General features: G+C 42.7%; 2 protein-coding genes across 2 annotated transcripts; one reads left to right on the top strand and one right to left on the bottom strand.

Annotated features, from left to right (window-relative positions):
* Window positions 1–10,778: 10,778 nt before the first annotated feature.
* Window positions 10,779–11,731, top strand: LOC139667233 (palmitoyltransferase ZDHHC22-like). The gene is made up of 2 exons (XM_071546678.1): window positions 10,779–11,334; window positions 11,454–11,731. The coding sequence occupies exons 1-2, from the start codon at window positions 10,779–10,781 to the stop codon at window positions 11,729–11,731; spliced, it is 834 nt and encodes a 277-aa protein (XP_071402779.1).
* Window positions 11,732–12,916: 1,185 nt separating this feature from the next.
* Window positions 12,917–19,327, bottom strand: LOC139667181 (CLOCK-interacting pacemaker-like). The gene is made up of 4 exons (XM_071546610.1): window positions 19,197–19,327; window positions 17,198–17,314; window positions 16,572–16,741; window positions 12,917–15,690 (listed from the first exon to the last, which is right to left on the bottom strand). Exons 2-4 carry the CDS (start codon window positions 17,301–17,303, stop codon window positions 14,887–14,889), a joined length of 1,080 nt encoding a protein of 359 aa, XP_071402711.1. The 5' UTR covers window positions 17,304–17,314; window positions 19,197–19,327; the 3' UTR covers window positions 12,917–14,886.
* Window positions 19,328–20,621: the final 1,294 nt, after the last annotated feature.

The following is a 20,621-nucleotide window of genomic DNA, read 5'->3' as shown; positions in this document are numbered from 1 at the left end:
ATGGTTTTGGTAATGAACACTGCCTCAGCGTAAATAGTGATTGCTATTGGGATTAAATGGCCCATGTTCTGTTCACATGCAAGTTGCCATTGTCAGTCAGCTTTATCGATGCAAGCGTCTCCCACTCACTCTAAGTGCAGCTATGATGGGGTTTGAAAAGGTCAGACTAATGACCATCACAGTCCATTAGCAGCCGTTGATCCGTATCTGTTCCTGTATCTGACAGGTGGAAGTGGAGATGTCATGTGAATGTGAGGAGCTGAGCGGAAGACAGATATAGACGCCTTCAAAAGCTACAATATGTGACAGGAAGAAGTTAACCGGTCCATTTAACTGCTGGGAGAGAAACATATTGATCAGGAGGTTTGGCCTTTATGTTTTCACGACTCTGCTGTGAGAATGGACAGATACAACTTTGCGATACAAGTGTAAAGCCTTTTGACTGTGTACTGTTTGCTGCCACAGTCTGTAGATTTCCCCCTATGTCTGGAGGAGCATGCACCGGATATGAAGCTATCATTCACACTGCCATGGCCACAGAGTCAAGGCCTGAGCCATCTGTCCTCCAACAGCACACACACACTCCCCTGTTCAATCAATACAGTCCCGACTCCCAGCTGCTCAGTTTGTGTACGCTCCTCACAGAACAAACAGTCCGAGGAAATGGAGTAGCAACAGAGTGCTGACAAAGCGTTGCATCGATACTGTCATTCCAGTTGACTGAGAGGCATCAATCCTCAGACCTGATGAGAAAAATGAGCTTCTACAGTATATTCAGGGATGTTGTCAGTGTGATGGTATGGAGGGCGCCACAGTCGACACACTGTGTGCTCCGCAGCAGTAAATGGCAGCCAAAACTGCATTACGACCCCAGCCAACAGCGCTGCTGTCCAACTTTCACAAGAGCTGTAAGGTAAGAGGAGAATGAATGGAGAGAGAGGAAGCTAAAGGCCTCCCAACTGGCACACATTACTGAACTCCACCTCGCTGTGATTTATCACTGCGCCAATGATGTCACTTCCTGAGAGGCTCCATCACAGTTTGCGAAGCGTTAGCGAGCGGCTCTCATTGTGCAACAGAAGCCACAACAGTTTGTCTCCTGAAGCTGATCAATCGCAGTTGGATTATTGTACATCAGAGGGGTTTTTTGGAGAAGTACAGAAATGAAAACAAAACAACCCAGTGACTTCTAAGCAACGCTGCCTTCATCACAGCGCTCCCTTTCTTCCTTCCTGTGGTGAAAAGTCTATATTGTGCTCAGTGTTCAGTAAGTGCCGCCCACAGCATCTGAGCCTCCCAGAGGAGAAGAGCAGGGAGGAGATTCCCTGTGGATGGAGCAGGGAGCAAATCCATAACACACACACACACACACACACACACACACACACACACACACACACACACACACACACACACACAGAGTGCAAAGTCTCTGAAGAGCTGTGTTTCTACAGCAGCTGATGCACCATGCAACACATTTTCTCTTTCTTGCAATAGTGCATTATCCCATCAGTCTATTAAAAAGGAATGATTTAGTGATTTAAAAAAAAGGATTTAATAACATCATGGACTTACAGTACAGACACAGCAGAAGCACTCTCCAAATACCCTACTCTCATAAAATTATTGATCACGCAAAATTAAAACTAATTATGGTGCTTTTTAAAGGATAGTGGGTAGCTTAAGTCCTCCGTTAACCAAATGAAAGCAATTTTACAGCCTGGAAGCCAAGATATTGAATGATGAACTTTAAGTCAAGATTTCTTTCACCAAATGGACACATAGCACTTTGGAATCAAACTCAAATACTGGTGATTTATCTGAGGACTTTCATGTTGTCCGATCAATACGACAATGAATCAACCAGACCTCCCAGATGGAGGCTCAATAGCTTCCTCAGATTACATGGCGCTGCTTTTAGAGAATTCAGAATGCACAATACTGTTGATGCTGTTTGTAGAACATGTGACCGATATTTTTTAACTAATTCTATCATATCAGATGCTCTGAAGTAGTATGGATGCAGGGAAAAGGTCAACTATTCTGTTAGCAAATTGACAATGAGCTGAGCTGACAGTAGCAAAACAAACACTTAAAAGAGCAGCCGTGTGTTTTAAGTGAACTGTGAGTGTTACACAGCAGGAAAACAAATCATACATAGGCAGATGATGCCTTATTGCAGAGGAGAAAAAAAACACAAGAGCTAGCTCATCTAATGGAAACACACTGAGCTCAAGCAAAGTAAGAGCTCGACATGCGGAAGCTCAGACAGACCTTTATCGGCTTATTGAGCTGTTCCTCTTCCTGCATCAGACGGGTATTTCTCTGTCACTTTCTCCATCACTGCCAGAGAAGGAGCGCGCTGCCGGCTGCTGATGCTGACAGTGAAACTCTTCTTCTGTACCTCCGGGGCAGAGCAGGGTGCTGGAGGATACGGGCTGTCTACAGTGACAGTTCACAGGACAGCTGGACCAGCGTCACAGTCCCAGCCAGCATGACTCAGCAGATTAATTACGACACTCTGCATCTACATTCGCTTCCGTCTCTCCCCCTCGTGTCCACATGTAAACACTGGAGCATGCTCACACACCTATCACTCACTACCTGATGATATCCATTTCTTATTCAGCTTATTCAAGTTTGCAAAGTCTCTCTAATCCTTTCCCTCGGCTGTCTGTATAAAAATTTTGAGCAGACTCGATGATTATGTTGCTCATCCTCATCCCTGAATCAGGCTTCTGAGCCAATGCAGCAGATTACAAGCTGGAGTTTGGCTCGGGAAGCAGTGCTCGGGAAGCAGTCCCCCCCCCCCCCCGACTGGCAGTGTGAGTGAAATCTCTCCTCTGTGCTCAGCTGACTATTGTGATCACAGATGCTGAAGTAAGTGCAGGAGTGGAGAGTTGGTGATGAGATATACCTGAGTTTGAGTCAGAGAGGCAGAAAAAAAGGCAAGTTAGCTCAGGTCAGCTAATCTGCTCAATGCACCAGAAAAAAACAGCTGAGGTGTGTTGTGTGTGTGTGTGTGTGTGTGTGTGAGAGAGAGAGAGAGAGAGAGAGAGAGAGAGAGAGAGAGGGAGAGAGAGAGAGAGCATCCCTGATAAAGATAAAACAATTAAGCCATAACTCTGAGGAGTAATAACGTGCAATAAACCCTGATTCAAACCAGCTATCTATCACCACCGCCTCATTATATTTTATGCTATAGTGGTACCTGGGATTGTTCCATTCTATCAATTCACCAGCTCACCAGTGCTTTGTCATGCCAAATGGACAATATGAATCTATGTTATCATATAACAAAGCCAAGCTGGAAAACATCACAATCTGCCGCATCAAATCAGAGGTGTATTATTGCTGGAGTTCTGTTGGAGCAGCTCAACAGAGGTTCAGTGGTTTTAAACAGAACACAGGATTAGTTCTCAGTTTGGACCAAAAACCCTAATCTACAGCATAAACCATATGGTGGACAGAGCTGGAACATCTCGCTCTCCCTGGTGAAACATTTGTTTAGATCTAGATCCATTACCTGCCTGAGGGAGTGGCTGAACGCTGGGGAGAGAGAGAGAGAGAGAGAGAGAGAGAAAGAGAGAGAGATGGCCCTGATCGTGGCAGAGAAATGAACCATAAATAAAATGTGAACTCGCTTTGACTTCCAAACCTCCGCACCCAATCAACTGTCAGTCACTGTGGGATAAAAGGGTGCCTCCAAGGACAACTTGCAATCACCATAAATAAAACAACAGTGGCTTCAGAGTGGTTGTTCTGTGCTTGACTGCACCGTCTGGATCCTTGTTAAACATGCCGTTTTCCCCTGCCACTGTTTTGTTTGTGTTGGCAGAGATGTTCCCTCTGCCTGAGCTAGCAATACCTGCATGGGAAGGAAAGGTTTGACATTTCCCTTGTCATCCGCTTCATCTCCAAGACCCACAGCTGGTAGAATATGCATGAGCATTTCATAGCTGTGCTCTGCATATCCCCATGACTGAGACACAGTGATAGCACAATCACAGAGCTGCAGTCAGAAAGAGAGAAGGCTTGATTGCAGAGAATATGCTAATGGAGTTGAAAAAGAATGTGAGAAACTCAAAAAAAGACTCAAAAACTCTTACAAAAGACCTTAGAATCGGCATGTAAATCTAAAACTGAGCCTCTGAGTAGTAAGTCCCTGGATTTTGTATGTTTTTAACAGGTATTCCATAAAAATCCCCCCTCTAATCAACTTTTAACCAGGCAATGAAACCCCACTGACATGGAAGCAGGATGTTGTTGAACCAGACCTTTCCCCTCTCACTGGCAGCATGCTGGAAGGCTTGGGTGGGAATGGGAGAGAGTAGTTTTCCATCACACTTTGTGGGTTTTTGACTCTCTCACTTACCACAGGCCAAAGGGAAGCCCTCCAATAATCCACATGGAAAATAATGGTTTAATAATGCCTTATTAAAGCAGAGCTCAGACACAAACGAGCCAAAGCCGACGGTGCATTTGCAGAATCGCTTGAGGAGTGAAATGAGACATCAGCTCCCCTTTCATTTTTTGCCCTCATTCGGAAAAATATCTGCTCTGTATTTTGTTAGGTTATTTTATATAATAATACATAATGGAGATGCCATGGGTGAGTGTGTTTTCACAGGAGCATCTTATTCTGTGGTAGTTGGATGGTTTTGGGTGGAGGGTAGAGTGTTGGAGGTGTGGAGGGGCCGGTTCTTGAGAGACCCGGCCTCGAGGGGAGAAGGGGGTGGATGCCGTAGCACAATCTGCTCACCACCTGCTCAGTGGTGGGGGTGGGGGCTTTCCTCTTTTCTCACCTCTCTCTCTCTCACACACTCTCTCTCCTTCTCTCCCTCTCTCTGTCTCACAAACACAGACCATCGAGGTGTGTCTGCTGACAGCATGCTTAATGCAGCATCCCCCCCACTCAGCCTCTTACTGAAGGCTGAATGAGCCATGGCATGGCTGGAGCGATGACGGCACATACTGGCCGTGCTCAACAAACCAAACACCTGCTTCCTGTCTGGCTGCACATGCTCAGTGGGCCCCCAGGGGAGCACTGTGTGTCTGCCCTGCTGCTGTGTAGACTGGGCCATTGCTCATTAGGACCCATCTGGCCTCCACGATGGCTTGAGACTAACTTGCATTCATTCAATTGTGTTTGCTCTTAAAGCTGGATGACACTGAACATGACTCATGTACGAGTTCTGAACCAATCTTACCAATATTTCCTTTCTATTAATTCTCCCTCCCACTGCTGGAAAATTTCCCTCACAGCTTCTTAAACTGCAACATCTGCTGGAACTGATCCTGAAATGGGCCCAGGAGCAAAGCTGGGTCTCAGAAACAAAATGACTCCCACCCACATCTACCAAAAAGTGTACAGTAAACACTGCTTATCATAAGAGGCTTACTTTTGAGAAATGTGTTATATCATACTTAGAAGATGCAAGACATGCAATCAATCAAAATACAACAGATCTTGGGGTACTGACATAACATCAGTCATGCACGCGATGCAAAGAAGAGCCACACGGAAACAATTATAAAATACAAAGCAGTCTGCAGTTTTGCTCACTTTCTCTCTACTTTCTATATCCTACTCATCTGTCAATTTTTTACTAAATATAGCTTTGGATATAGACAATTAAAGAGAGAGTGAGCATCTGGATGGTAAAGATCACCAATCACAGGCTTCTCCCCAGGATGTCAGACAGGATCTCTGTGATTGGCACAGAGCCTTGCAATCTCACATCAGACCAGGAACCAATTAGAAGACTATCATGCTGAAAGCCTGCACAGTTTACCATATTACAGAATCTGATGTAATTACCTCTTGTGCTACTAAACGAGGGAGAGAGCCTACAGTACATATATAACAGGCACAGTCAGTATAAAAGGTGTGACAGGTGAGAGGATAAGGTAGACTGAAATTTGTGCCTATTGCCATGAATAACAAAAACTGCTTTCTGGTATTATGGTAGGCGTATGTATATCAGTGATTATCCTAAATCTAAATAATGATGCGTGCTTTGGCATCACAGTATTAGACCCCTGTGAAATAGCAGGGAACTTCACAGCAGGAATCTAAAACAGCAGGGAGCCTGTTCTCAACAAAACACACACAAAGAACAAATCCGAGCCCACAGTACATAATTGCCAGGGTTAGATGGTAAGTGGAACACAAATGGAGGTTTCACAACCAACCACAATATCGGTAGTCACAATTTTGTTCTGATGCATTCTGTTGGTGTTCGATTTTCTGTCAAGAGGGTTACATGGAAGAGTTTTCTGACATGTTTATTCAGACCCAGCAGCCTTTGAAATGTGGCTGGGGAGATGAGTCACAGAAGTACATCTCACATATGATGCAACCTAGGATGCATACACACACGCATGCACACACATCTAACTACCATCACTACCACAGTGCCCAGAAAAACTACCAAAGTACACAGGAATGCCTGGTTGCTCATCACTGGAGGATATAATGTGTGAAGTCTGTTGACAGTGTGGGTGTTCCTCTCAGATCCCCAGTTTAGGGCTCAGGTGAGTAAACTCTCATTCATTCCTGCATGCTGTAGGAAAGGGGCAGATGGGCCCACCTAGATGTGCAATGACACTGCTAGGACATAACTGACATAACTAAATTAAGTTATGCAAGTAATGATAAGAGAAGATCCTGTTGCCGGAGCTGTCCACAGTACTAAGCTCTGTAGTATAAAAGGCCAACAACAGAAAAAACATTTTCCTGGATTGATGTTTGACATTCTAGCCCACAGTGTAAAAGGCATTATGCATCCACCCGGTGTTTGTTCTGCCTCTTCCTCTCTTTCCATACTAGACAGAGGAGATTATGTCTTTTGGGTGCTTTACATCAGGTGGCATTTCTGAAAAAAGTAATCATATTAAAGCAGAAATCATCTTTATGCACTTGGTCCACTCTTTTGAGCCTCCTGTGCACTTTGCCTATACGTCACTTGCGGAGCTGTCCACATGCTCACGGTGCTGAAACACAGACGGAAAGAAAAAAGCAAACCACACAGATCAATGGATATTGGCTTATTTTTGCTTATGCTTTTTTCTACAGTACCACTCACTACCTACCTAGCCTGTTCAGCTGTCAAATTCAGAAGTATGCATTGTACAAGCACACCATGTCCCTCTCACTACGGCAAGCTCTTCTTTCAATCTCAGCTAAGAGTCTCCTGAAATATTCATGCCTGTGTTACTTGGAGATGACCAGCGTTCATTTGCTCCCTTTTCATGGGAGACTTAGTTCACACTCTTCCTTGTGCGAGTCTCAGGTATCTAGACCAAATCTGGCCACTGGAAAACCATGATACTAGGATACTGATTCAAGCTCATTCACTCAACTCATTTTTAGGTCAATGACATCTCATTCACGTTTCTCAGATGATTTTTAAAGCATAAAGCCTCTAGTCGCGGAACAATAAAGAGAGCCTCGAAACATGATAGAGCTGCTCTCTAATTAACGATACACACTAATTGCCACCATCAAGGTTAATAATCCACTTAGTGTGCACATGAACCTCAGCGTACATTTCAGCCCAGTAAGTGGGCTCTTCGCATCTTCATTAAAACCCATTAAAGAAGTACAATATGACTTCCCACTACAGATGATAAGACCCTTCTCCGCTAGGAATTCACTTTTTCAAATTGTCAGCTGAACAAAACCCACTCCACCTCAATGTAACCCCATGCAATGCAAATGAAATGCACAGATTGCACTAAAATGTCAAAAACCCATTATAGATCTGACATTTTAAAGGCCAGTTTCCTTCATCACAGCCAAATGCTGCAGATGGTAAGAGAAGCCTTGTTACTTGAATATAATATAGAATTTGCCTTGGCTTTTAAACTGCAAGACTCAAAATAACACACTCACAGATTCATGCAAGAAATATAAATGATATAGTCATTGATATAGATATAGATATAGATATATATAGATATTGATATAGTCAAGAGAAGTAAGTTTACTTAGTATATAGGCTACAAACAACGACTATCTGAGTTTATTTTGAGAAATATATCCTGGAAATACTAATTATTGTAATTATTATTGTAATTATTGTAAACCTTGCCTTAGGATTTTTGTAGTTTTCAGTGACATGCAGAAAGCAACAGAGCAGTTAGACAAAGTTTAATGGGATGTGCAGCAGGATGAGCAGAGATTCAACAGGTCAAACTACTCGCTCACTTGACCAATAAGGCTTTGTGTCTGAGTGAATCCACTAGAGCCCAGGCAGCAGACAGTAGAGACGTGGCAGCATGACCACAGATATAGTAAATGCTGTGGAAAGATTGGTTGATTACACATTCTCTATCTGGCAAACGGGAACCCCATATTGCTGTAAGGGAAACCTGTAAAGATTAGACCACCACACACTGGGGGGCATTAGGAACAATAGGTGTGCTCGTGAGGAAGAGGGGTGTATTTTGGTCTGGATGTAAAAGTCTGACACGTTGCCAACACTATCATCATCCTCATTAACCGACAAATAACAATACAATAACATGATACAGGAAGCTTTTGAACGAGTCAAACCGAGGCTGCCACCTCCTGATTTCAGTCTGAGACGTCCTCAGCTGTAGAAGTAAATCTTTATAATTGAGAGAAATGTGATTCTCTTTCCATGAGAGGATTTGGGATTTTGTTTCCCATATGCGCCGTTTGCTGCAGCACTCACAGCAGCCGATACACCCACCTCCCTCCAGCTCTGGAACTTGATGAAACCGATTGCGCCACAAAATAACGCAATAAATCCCCAACCCGCGTTTACATTACACCATACGGACGCATGAGTTGAAAATTCACATTGCTCACCTCACAAAGCTTCCTGGTCGCTGGCGTCTGATGATGGGGATGCTGCTATGTTTTTTTTCTTCAACACCAAGAAACAAGAGAAACTCCCACCTACTCAGGGGCCGTCTGACAATTAAACACCTGCCTGAAAGGTTGGCTAAGGGAGCGTCGAACTTGTTTCAACCCCAAGATCTTCATTTGGATTTGGATAAGCGAATTGATTACATGCATATATAATATTTTGATTAGGCAACTCAGTGAAAGGTACATGTTTTTTTTTTTTTGCCTTTTTCTGATGAAATAATCCCTGTGTTTTATAAGCCAACATGATAAGAGGTGCCAGTGCTGAGTGGTTCAGGCTATGACACCGCACAAGGTAAGTAAAGTGTGAATGTAGTGCGCTCGTTGTGGAATATAAAAGAAAAATCAAGTGAGTCCATACCACCAAACTGACAGCACTCAAATTGAGAGGTAAAATTATTGAGGATGCATTGCCACCTACTGGAAAGTTGACTTTCTTGCACTGTCCAAAACCAAAGTCACTATGACTGGCTTTCGTTAGCCTATAGGCTTATTTTATTGTATTTATTTATGTATTTTAAATGACTTGAAGAATAAAAGTAACAAGCAAATCTAAACCATTGTCTCTAAAGATGAAGAGTTAACCCCAAGCGGCGATGTAGTGGTAAATGTAAAGGAGGATAAACTGGTGATCATCATAAGGCAAACAACCACCAGCATAAACAAAAATCAGGCTCTATTTACAGAAACACAATTAATTCATGCTGTTTTCCTCAAAACTCACACACAGTAACCAAATTTAGGCGGATTTTCCCTCCACTACAATCCTGGCTATGAGACCTCGACACGAAACAAAATTGATGTCTGTAATAACCAAAAAGGAAGACAACAGACGCATCCAGACCAACAGGCGGCGGTAGACAAAACAGCAGACACCCTTACAGTGAAAGAAAGACATCGACAGCTTAACGAGACGCTTTCCTTGTTTGAATGAGTCTCATAAGCGGAGAATCCAGGCTTCGTAGTGCTGAAAGGACAGCTCCTTCACCGACCGATATCGGCAGGTAGGCAGCTTGTGCATGATGACCGTGATGTTGAAGATGATGATGATGATTTAATTGCGTCGTCACGGAAATCAGCTAATTTAGGCCAACACTGGCACATCTGTCTCATGTCTTGGCTGAGGAAAAGAGAAAAGACGGCGGAGAACTAACTGCAATAGTCTTTGGTAAATGGTGTCGTGTATGATTTCTGTCATGCATTGATTTACAGTAGGGGTTCCCAGACGTGCTCATGTCAAGGCCAACAAATAGATACAAAACAGGCCACGGACACCTCAGATTTTTGTCTGTAGCACCCCCATCTGAGAGGATTTCTGTTTATGATATGATTTGATATAGAACTGGACAGCTGTTTATACTGTATATCACAGTGGGGAGAGTGAAACCTCTGATCAAAATAAACATCTCTATATCATCTCTCTCATTGTCTTATCATCAAATGAATGAAATGATAATAAAATTAAACTATTCTTCATTGACCCTCTGGAATTCCCTCAAGGACCCCTGGGAGTCTTTGGGAGTCACTGCATTCCACTGCAATGCTCTTTATTTTTTAGGCTGCAAACTTACAATTTCTGTAAAGAAGGAACACAAGAATCTATCTAGTCTATCTTTTCTAATAGGGGCCAGCTTTAAATTTCAGCAAGATGCTTCACATAAATCGGCCTGAACCAAATCCTATATCCAAATCCAATCCTTGGAAGGCTTATACCCTCTAATCTGATTAGTTTCATTTGAGCTGTTGAAGTAATCACTCATCTCAGTCTTTATCAGTTGTCAATTCAGCTCATGATAACAGGAACCACAGCATCCATCTGCCGTAATATAGACCAACTGTGTTTGCTTTTTACTGACTGTGTCTTCACTCTCACACAGGTATGTTTACCAGGATGTTGAAGCTGAGACTTCTCAATGCTGTAGCACCTGCATACTTTTTCGTCGCTACAGCAGTCACCTTCATTTTGCACTTTGGCTTCTTCATCCCAACAATATTCCCAAGCCCAGACATATCACTGACGGGGTCTACAGTGCTTCACACAACTGTTTTCCTCTTCATGATGCTCAACGCACTGGGAAATTACTTAATGACTATCAAATATCCTGCTGAAAGCGCAAATGAGACTGTGATCCCGGTGTGTTCGCCGGACTGTCCGGACAAAGTGGACGCCCACTACCTCCTGAATGGCCGTCACTTCTGCAAACTCTGCAAGAAGGTCATTCTCAAGAGGGATCACCACTGCTTTTTCACAGGGAACTGCATCGGCAACAAAAACATGCGTTACTTCATCATGTTCTGCATCTACACATCATGCACTTGTTTGTACTCCCTGGTTCTCGGTGTGGCCTTTCTGACAGTGGAATATTCCATCTCCTTTGAGAACCCACTCACCTTCCTGACTCTTCTTCCCCTCTCCACCGGTTACTTCTTCATGGGTGAGTTGTTTCACACTTTTTTTTAAATACAAATCAAGCTGATAAAGGAACATAAAGGGCACCTGCTGAAGAATGAACACCCCCCTAATCAGAATGCTTTCTCAATTCCTTCCCACCAGGAGTCATCTCAGGCTTGCAGCTGTTCCTGGTGCTGATGCTGTATGTGTGGCTGGGCATCGGCCTGGTGTGCGCAGGCTTCTGCTGCCAGCAGGTGCTGCTGGTGGCCCGGGGGCAGACCTGGTGTCAGCTGCAGCGGGGGCAGCTGGTGGAGAACCGCAGCCCCTGGAGAACCAACCTTAGGGATGTTTTTGGAACCCGCTGGGCCCTGGGGCTCGTTCTGCCTGTGCAGACGGTGGAGACGTGCTGTGAAGACGTGGCTGCACACAAACATGACTGATTGATGCCCAGATTTCCTATCAACAGCTCCTAATAGTTCACACATGCAAGCTGTAAGAAATGTTTCATTGGGAGCCATTTGGTGAATGGTTTGAATAGGAAATGAATGCTTTACGATCTCTAAAATAGTCTGTGAAATTGTTAGAAGTATTAGAACACATTCCTTAAAGGACAGGAGCCATATAAGCAATGTGAAATTTGTTTTTTGACAACATAATCTATGTGTATGTTTTAAGTAGCTTTACAAGGCAATTTTAAGAAGAGTAATAAGTTGGTCATTTTGGACATGCAACAGTTTTACATGCACTACTACAACATGTAAAGATGGCCGTAAGTGCATGTTCACAACTTTGCATTTTTGTACTACATGCTTGCTAGTGATTTTAACACCTGTGCCATGTTCCATGCAGCGCTCTGCGATTTTCAGTCAAAATATGTTATACTTCCACACTTCCAAGTAGGATGCTACAATATCAGACATTCAGGAAAATTGTGGTAGTTCTCATAACAATATTTGACTTTGACACCAAGGGCTAGCAGACAAGGAATACTAAACTGTATATTGATCCACAGCACAAACTGCCAGGCTTGACAACTGTATTGATAAACAGGGACACTTGTTTTAACAATAAGCTGTTACATATGGAGTCTGATACATTTTCTAAAGAATGCGACTCAGACAGTTTCAAGAAGTTATGAATGAAGGAAATACACTGTAATATGCTGCTTTACAGGAATGGGCGGGGAAAATATAAAGATGACACTGCATTTCCCCTACAAAGAGTGGTGTGGGACTATCCAGGGTATTAACCATAATGTGCCATAAAATCATGTCTTTCATGCTTACAGACGGCCCCAAAGATGAGATATTCACTACATCGCTAATGATAGGGGCCTGCAGTAATTGTAAGGACTTTCCACTCTTATGCTACAGCTACAGTTTTGACATCTTTCACATCCTGTCAAAGAAGTTTTATAAGGGATATCAGTGTCTGTATATTCCTGGAATTCAATTCTAAATAGAACTTTACTTTTTAGAAATATTTTGTCTATTCCTGTTATACCAATAAAAGTATTAAAATCACACAAGTAGTTGTTCTTTATCTGTCGAGATTACACATACTGAGTTAGTAAAGTGAAACAAATGGAAGGACAGAAAAATGTTTTTGAACAAAACGTAGTTTTATGACAATTAATTATTCATCAAAGTGACTTCTGCTAAAAAAGAAAAAGTACAAAGAGGGCACTTCACCACAACAGGAAAAGCACTGATCTCTGGAAAGCAATCTACAAACAATTCAAATCATCTTCTTTCTGTTACCTTCTTTTTTGCCCTCTTGGAACCAAGTCTGATTTGATAACTTAGCAATTTTACACTTGACTATAAAATATTGTGCCAGTACATTGTATTATAGCTAAATGAGGCATAGAATTGTTAGCCTAGAGTTAAACCTAACCTTTAAAAGTGAAGCGTTTATGAATTTACTAACCCAGCATCCATTTTATACTTCAGTGCTGCTACAGACAATGTCTTCACACTGTTATTTCTACCATATTTGTAGCAGTAGTGGATGTATTACCAAGCCAGGGCCATTAACATTTTCTAATTTCACAGGAAAATAGTACACTTCTTTGGAGACTTTAAAGTACTTTCAAGTTTTTTCCACATTTAGCACTCAAAGAAATAAAGAGAAACCTTTGCAGTTCTCTAAACGTTAGCTTACAGTAGACCAAGCACTGATATGAAACACAAATATGGACATGTTCAAAAGGCACAGGCAACTGGATAAACGTTCATAGCAAATTTGTGTTCTATCAAGACAGAAAAGCAATGCTCATTTAGAGATGCAAGACCTCACATTGCTCTAAAAATGGTAACAGCAATCTTGTTGCTAAAGTGCAAGAGTTTGTAACAGAACAGAATGCAACTATTAGTTGGCATTTCTCTGCCTCATTCGTTTCAATTAAAACTGTGTCACATTCAGCTTTAAAATGCAGCAGGAATTAACATGCCAGCAAGGATCAGTCAAGACAACTATATGGTTACAGCACTTCACTAGCTACAATTTTAGATTTCACAATTTTAAGGTTTTAAAGTTGTCTTTTGATATGGAGCCAGCTTTGTCAGTCAATTGGACTCATAGTCATAAAGTACTCAATTTCGTTATATTATTCACATGGCATTAGTCTTGGCCAGATAGATTATTACAAATAAATAATACTGACACCAACAGCAAAAACATAAAAGCAACGTTATGGTTTAACTCTGAATCATAATGAGCTATACATCTGAGGTTTCTTCTTTTATGAAGAAGCCTGAGGTTACACTCTATCAGTGATGTATAGACATCTCCTTAATGAAAACATGCATCTGCTTCATTCATAGAGAGTATCGTTTACCATCCTAAAAAAGCAGTAAAACAGTAAAATGGGTATGAATTTGCATCTCAATGCATCTCAATAATGAGCAAATTGAAACATAGGCCACATGTGTCGATTACACTGAGGTTTCCAATGGTCCAAAAAATAATAATTATGCTTACATTTTCTCTACAGCAATCAGATTCAAGACAGGTGAGGAATAGACCCCACCTGTCCTTGCATGTGCTGTAAGGCATGCGTTAACTAGCAGGTCAACATAGAAGCCATAGCCCTATTACAAGTGCTGTTGCTATTTTGAAATAGCAGAGGCAAGAAAAAATCATTATAGGCAAGGGTTTTAAATGTAAGCATGCTTCTTAAATCCCCCAGTTAACAGTGGATGTGCTTGAGCTTGAGCTTGTTTATAGCCAACAGTTCTACATGTTTTTGGCCCCCATGACCTGTAAAAATAAGGTGATTCCTCCTCACAACCCCCAGACAGGAGCATGCAAGCACAGGATGGTGAACTGTGACACTAACTAATGACATATATTTCATTTCATTTTAGGCAATTTCACTTGATTAATTGTTAGCCTAGATGCAGTATAGTGTTCACTATTTCACAAGAAGAAAGCTGTTATTGCAAAGATTTGAGATATGATAATATATTGTTCTACTAGAAATATGTTTTTCACATTCCATACATCATCTTGTGCCCCAATGAAAACATCTCGCGACCCTCTGGGCAGGCCCTGACCCCCGGGTTGAGAACCGCTGGCTTAGTCCACCGGTATATCACGCCAGGAGGCTCTGAGGCTTTATCCCCCATTGCTCCTTGTCCGAGTCCTGCAGGGCGAGCTGGAGCTTAGTCCAGAGCTGGGGGTCTCCGCTGCTCAGTGCCTCCATCAGCAGAGCCGTCTGCTCCCGGAGCTGCTGCAGCTGGCCTTGGGTGCGCCGGTTCTCCTTGATCAGCTGCTTCGTGCGCAAGGTGATCCCCAGCAAGCCGGACTTGTCAAGAATGTTATAGGTGTTGCTGAAACGTTTCAGTTTCTCGCCGTCCGTAGAGAGGACGTCCTCGTATTTGTCGGCATGGTTGCTGTCTAGCACCGACCCAAATTCGTGATGGTAGGAGGGCAGAGAGCCGGTCTCTGTCACCAGGGAGGGAGGCTTGTCGTTGAGCTGCAGCAGGAGCGGCTCCTGACACTCAGCTGCCGGCGCCTGGTTGTTCCCCGCTTCAAAGTTGGAGACAGGTTTGACGGGTGTCTGCGGGGCGGGCTGGGGGCCGGGGGGGCTGTAGAGCCGGTGGCTGTGGTGATGCCTCCGGTGCCGCTGGTCATACCCTGACGCTGAACTGCCCCTCGCCCGAGAAGATCCCTGCCTCTTAGTGGGTGCCTCCCCAGGGTGGGGGGCGATTCTGGGATATGACTTGAGGATGGGCAAGTAGTTCTTTGATTGTCTGTGATTTTCAGAGCCAGTCTTCGGGGAGCTGCTGTTGCCATTTGATACCATGGGCTGGAGAAGGACCACCTGGGACTGAGGCATCATTTCCAAGGGTGAAGGAAAGCCCCACTGTTTTTCTGCTGGAGTCATGGGGTTTGGCTAGGAAAACAAAAATGCCTTCATTATCTTACTATAATCTATGCTATAGCATATATTATAACACCTGATACCATCTCTAATATCAAATTCTATCTCTCTTAATAATTAATAAATGCAGCATATACAAATGGAGCAAACAGACAAAACAAAGTGAGACAATGCAAGTATAATCCATTAAATATAACTAGGCTAAATCAAACTACAACCTACACAAAGGCTTTACACATGTACATTCTAAGTCTAGGGAAACTTAACCATGAACAGACACAGATTAGCAAAAGTATCATTTACTGAGCAGCATTTCCTTTGTCTTACACTAGCCCACATGTCCATTATATTAACTGAGTCACCAGGCAAACCACTAGTACTGAGACACTTTTGCTATCAACAAGAGGTTCTATGAAATGAGATTAATAGGAGAAATGTCAACAAAGGAGCACAGCGAGAGAAGAGATTGATCTAAGGAAGAAACACGAAAAGAGTGAATGTCAGCAGGTAGGTTAACTGTACCAGCTAGTCCATTATCTCTAGTAAATGAGGAAAAAAAAGCGCTGCAGCCGAGCCCCGTCAGCTGTTAGCAACCACAACAATAACATACAAGCACGGTGACAAAAAGACTAGAAGAAGTAGTATGTTGCTGTGAATCACATTTCAGTAGATGACCTCCCAAAAATCTGTTTTAATCTTGCTCACCAACAGGAACGCTGATCCTGGGTTAAAATCGTGGATAAAAAAACTTTGTAATTAGCTAGTGTGAAACGCTTGTTAGCACACAGCTAAGAGCCAAATTAGCCAAGGGTTAACGAGGCAGTCTAGCACCCTCCAGCAGCTGTGAGCCAGACAGTGCAAGGCAGAGGCAGACATATGGTGCTGTACTTTACCTGCTTTAAGACGAAGTTGTTCATGATGATCATAGGAGACAGGCCAGCATAAGAGCCTCCCATCATGGCCACCTGGGGAGTGGTCTGATCCTGGCCCACTATAGACACACTCCTACCTGCATCCTCAGAGTCAGTCAGGTCAACTGCACTCAGATACTCAGAGCTGGCATCTGAGGAGGGGAAGACAAGCACATAGCTCTCATCCAGTTAGAAAGGAACAGATTTTGTTTTCTGTAATTGTACAATACCCCAACCAGAACATTAGAACTATGAAAGCAGTGCCAGAGGTAATAGTCTCTAGGGCTTTTGGAAATGGAAACCATCAATCTGATAAAGGGGTGCGTTACCCAGACCTAAAACCAGGTCAGCCCGTCATACAGTAAATCCAGGAGGCAAAAAAGAAGATAGCCTACTTGGAAAAGGTGACCTAGATCTCTGGATTTGATAAGGGTCGTCGCTATCTATTAACATATTAGGCTGCCCACTTGAGTCTTTTTAACCTTAACCTTAAACAGTGCACAAAACCCACCACGTTGGCACCATTACCAAGTGAGCCTCTCAAAAAGCCAGTCCTGGCAGAAACACAAAACTTGTCGGTGCATAGTAGTAAAGTAATTGAGACAAACCTGAGAAGCCTGAATCTCTCTCCAGTTCAGGCTTGGATATTCCAAGGTATGTTGCCCTGGTGAACGGTGGTTTCTTGTGTCCCTCTGGCTTATTGAAGCTGCTCATGCTTGTCTGTTCTGGTAAAATGGAGAACAGAGGCTTGTTAGCTCACTGGCTAACTCAGATAGTTAGCCGGCTGATGTTAGTCTAAATTTTGCAAGAGCAAAGACTAGTGAGGCCATGGCACTGTTCAATGTGTTTTGCCTTGTGTACTGCTGAGTCTTGGATTTGATCACAATCTACCATGGCAACAACAAGACCAGACTGGTCAGCAGCACCCAGTAAGGATTGCAAATGAATTGAAAAAGTCAAGAGATACAGTCCATACTGACTGTAATTAAGTTACTTGTCCATTATTTATACTTTATTATTTAATTTGTCCAAAAAGAGCAATTTCTTCAGTTTCCATCTGTCTTAGCCAATTTAGTGACTGGGGATTCGTTCGTTCTGCTGGGAGTATGTCAAAGTGCCATCTCATTGACCAGTCCTCCTTCGAAGTGTAGGTGCACAGGCAACAAACGTGATCACATGATTGTGTTTGGAGAAATAGTAATGGGCTGGAGAATTCATCAGCGTGCAGGCAGCAGCTTTTAACAATCACTGGGGACGTTACCTACTAAATTGAGAACTCTTTCCATGTGCAAATTTGAGAAAACATTGATTAAGTATAAACTAAAGCCAAGGTCAAAATGGCGACTGAATAACTGGGTATGGCTGAAGAGGTCTTTACCTGTAAGCTCAGGAGGTCTGATTCTTTAAAAGTCTAGCAGTCTGCTGGCTGAGACTTACAAAGTGGATTTTTGTACATAGCTCTTGTGCAGAGGGGCCAATATGGGACTTAAAAATTTAGTATCCCATGTCTAAGACTTACTAAGCTAATTTTGAAAATTGTGATTAACCACAGGCACTGGAACTCCCATTATACAGCCTTTAGGAGCAACTGAAACACAGAAAAAGGTTAAGGTTTTAGCAGACCTGTATGTATGATAAGCACAGGGCATATGAGTGACAGCTTGGACCGAAGTCAAGTCAGGTTTATTTATTTAGCCCTTCTTCACAAAAGCATGTCTTGAATAACTAATCAACGTGACGCAATACAGTGTACAAACAAAATAATATGAATCCAGTGACTGCTCCCATTATATGGCCTTTAAGAACAATGTGAACATGCACTGAAACAGATGAAAACTGAATTTTATAAGATAATAGACAGCCTTCCAAGTTGACAGTATAGGTTTGGCATGGCATGTTGCATAAGCGTACATGGCTTTTCATAAATGTAGTGAAAAAAAACAGCAAAAAACAAAAGCAATTGTGATTTCATTCCTCCTTAAATAGCCTACATCCTGTATGATCTCTTTTGTACTTTATATTAGTCAAAAAACTTTATTTTGAAGGCTGTGATCGGAAGTCCGTTTATTTATTTATTTTTAATTCTAGGCTTGACACTGGGCTATTGGGGCCCACCCAGCCTGGACTTGAGAGTCTGGATTCTTCAGATTGTTTCTCAACATCCGTCAAAGTGAAACACATTGAGTTGTCACAGCAAACGATAACGTTACACATCATCAACTGGGAGTCTGGACTGAGCAGTGGATATGACCAGCTGTGCTGTAACGTTAGTTTACACTAGCAAGTTAGAACTAACGTTAGCTAACGTTAACATCAGTAAACACGACTGTTAGTGATGAACTTGCTGCTAATTACCCAACGTTGACTGATTTGTCCACCTTGTCTGTTGCACCAAACAAAGATTTGCATTTTGACACATGTAACATTACTGACTGTATGCACGACTGTCTGGATATTTTATGAATAAGCACAATACTGCAGTACTGCTTACTGCCCCTGGGCTGTTAACATTAGCTCACTGTCGTTAGCTTGAGCAACCAGCTCACCACGAAGCTGAATCGATGAGCTAATCAGCTATTTAGATTTGTGGTTTTGTGAGATCCTTACCAAGACGTTGTCGGCTTAGAAAAACAAATACCCGTCTACAGTCGCATCCAAGCTGATGGTAGTTTTCCGCTATGTATAGTCGACACTGATCTACCTCCTTGTGATCTACGCCTTGTTTCGTACTTTACGGCGTGACGCAGTTTAGAGTTTAGCCCTCAACGCTGTCTTACAGACGAGCGGCGGTAATGGGTAACTTGTTAGCTCCTCCCCGTGGAGGTATCCTAAACGCTCTGCTTCTTTAGAAATGCACAGTCTTTGAATGATTGCAAAGTCTTTGCATAAATAGCATAATTGGTTTTCAAAGACATAACAGTGTAGGACTACAGATAGACATACTTGTCTTCCTTATTTAAAGCGCCAATCAGGTGTGTAAAAGTCAAGGGCCAAATCTGACCTTGGATTTTGGAGCCAATGTGGAAATCCAGCCAATAGTGCAAAGGAGGGCTGCAGAACAACCTGAACTTCCACCCACAAGTCAATATGACCAATGGCCCATCTTGTATGTGGAAATATTAAGTCAGTAATGTTTTCTACAAGAATAGTTGCAATAATTTCATTTCTTCTAATGTCTCCCCATATGGTGATTTTCTAAAGCTTCGCTAGGCAAGATTTTTATATTACAATACACAGAAAAGCATCTTTACATTTTGAAATGTGCTTGACTTCACTTGTGATCAACTGTTCATTTTCCAAGCTGTTTCAACCAGCTCTGGACTGTTTGGATGTGATGTGCTGTCAATCCTGGGGCTTTCCATTCTTTCTTCTCGGCCAAAACACCCTTCAATGCATCCTCAGTGGGCAAGTAAACTTCAGGGATCTTTATCCATCCTCCGTCCTTGCTTTCTTGTGACATCAGTCACTTTGTCCATGACAATTTTAACATGTAACCTAACTCATCTGGAACATGTAAAATTTATTGGGAAACAGCTTAAATAACTTGTGTTGGACAGGCTAATATGGAAACTATATGTATATGTGCTACCATAGAGTTATCCAGGTGGGGCTTTCTGGAGGACAAAAAGCTATGTGAGATTTATATAGTTTTTGATTGTCTGCTAGTTACAGAGTTGTCTGAGAGGAGTTTTATAGGCCTATAACTCATCTGAAAGACAAAGGAATGTGGTTTGGCAGCTTTATAAACATAGCTTTGGAGACATGAGGGTTTTTTTTTATCCTCAGTGCCTTAATATTTGTCTGGCAGGATCTTTATAAATAGCAGCTGAACATTAGTGGTCATCTTTCTGCACTTTGGGGGAGGAGTTATTAAGTTAGCCGTGGCGCTGCTCCTTTAAGACAGCGCTGAGGGCTGAAACTCTCTTTGGTGCGGCGTGATTGAGCACCAGCGGTTGCTAGGGAAACTGTGCAGTCTTGAGCTTTCAAAGGATTCGCGCGGCGTCCGGCGAACACCTGTCCGGCCGGACATAG

Source organism: Centroberyx affinis, unplaced genomic scaffold, assembly GCF_046629955.1.
Source record: "Centroberyx affinis isolate AG114_WGS23_722 - 3 ecotype Tasmania unplaced genomic scaffold, CSIRO-AGI_Caff_v1 ptg000264l_1, whole genome shotgun sequence".
Classification (NCBI taxonomy): Eukaryota; Metazoa; Chordata; class Actinopteri; order Beryciformes; family Berycidae; genus Centroberyx; species Centroberyx affinis.
This window is presented reverse-complemented; position numbering and strand designations above follow the sequence as displayed.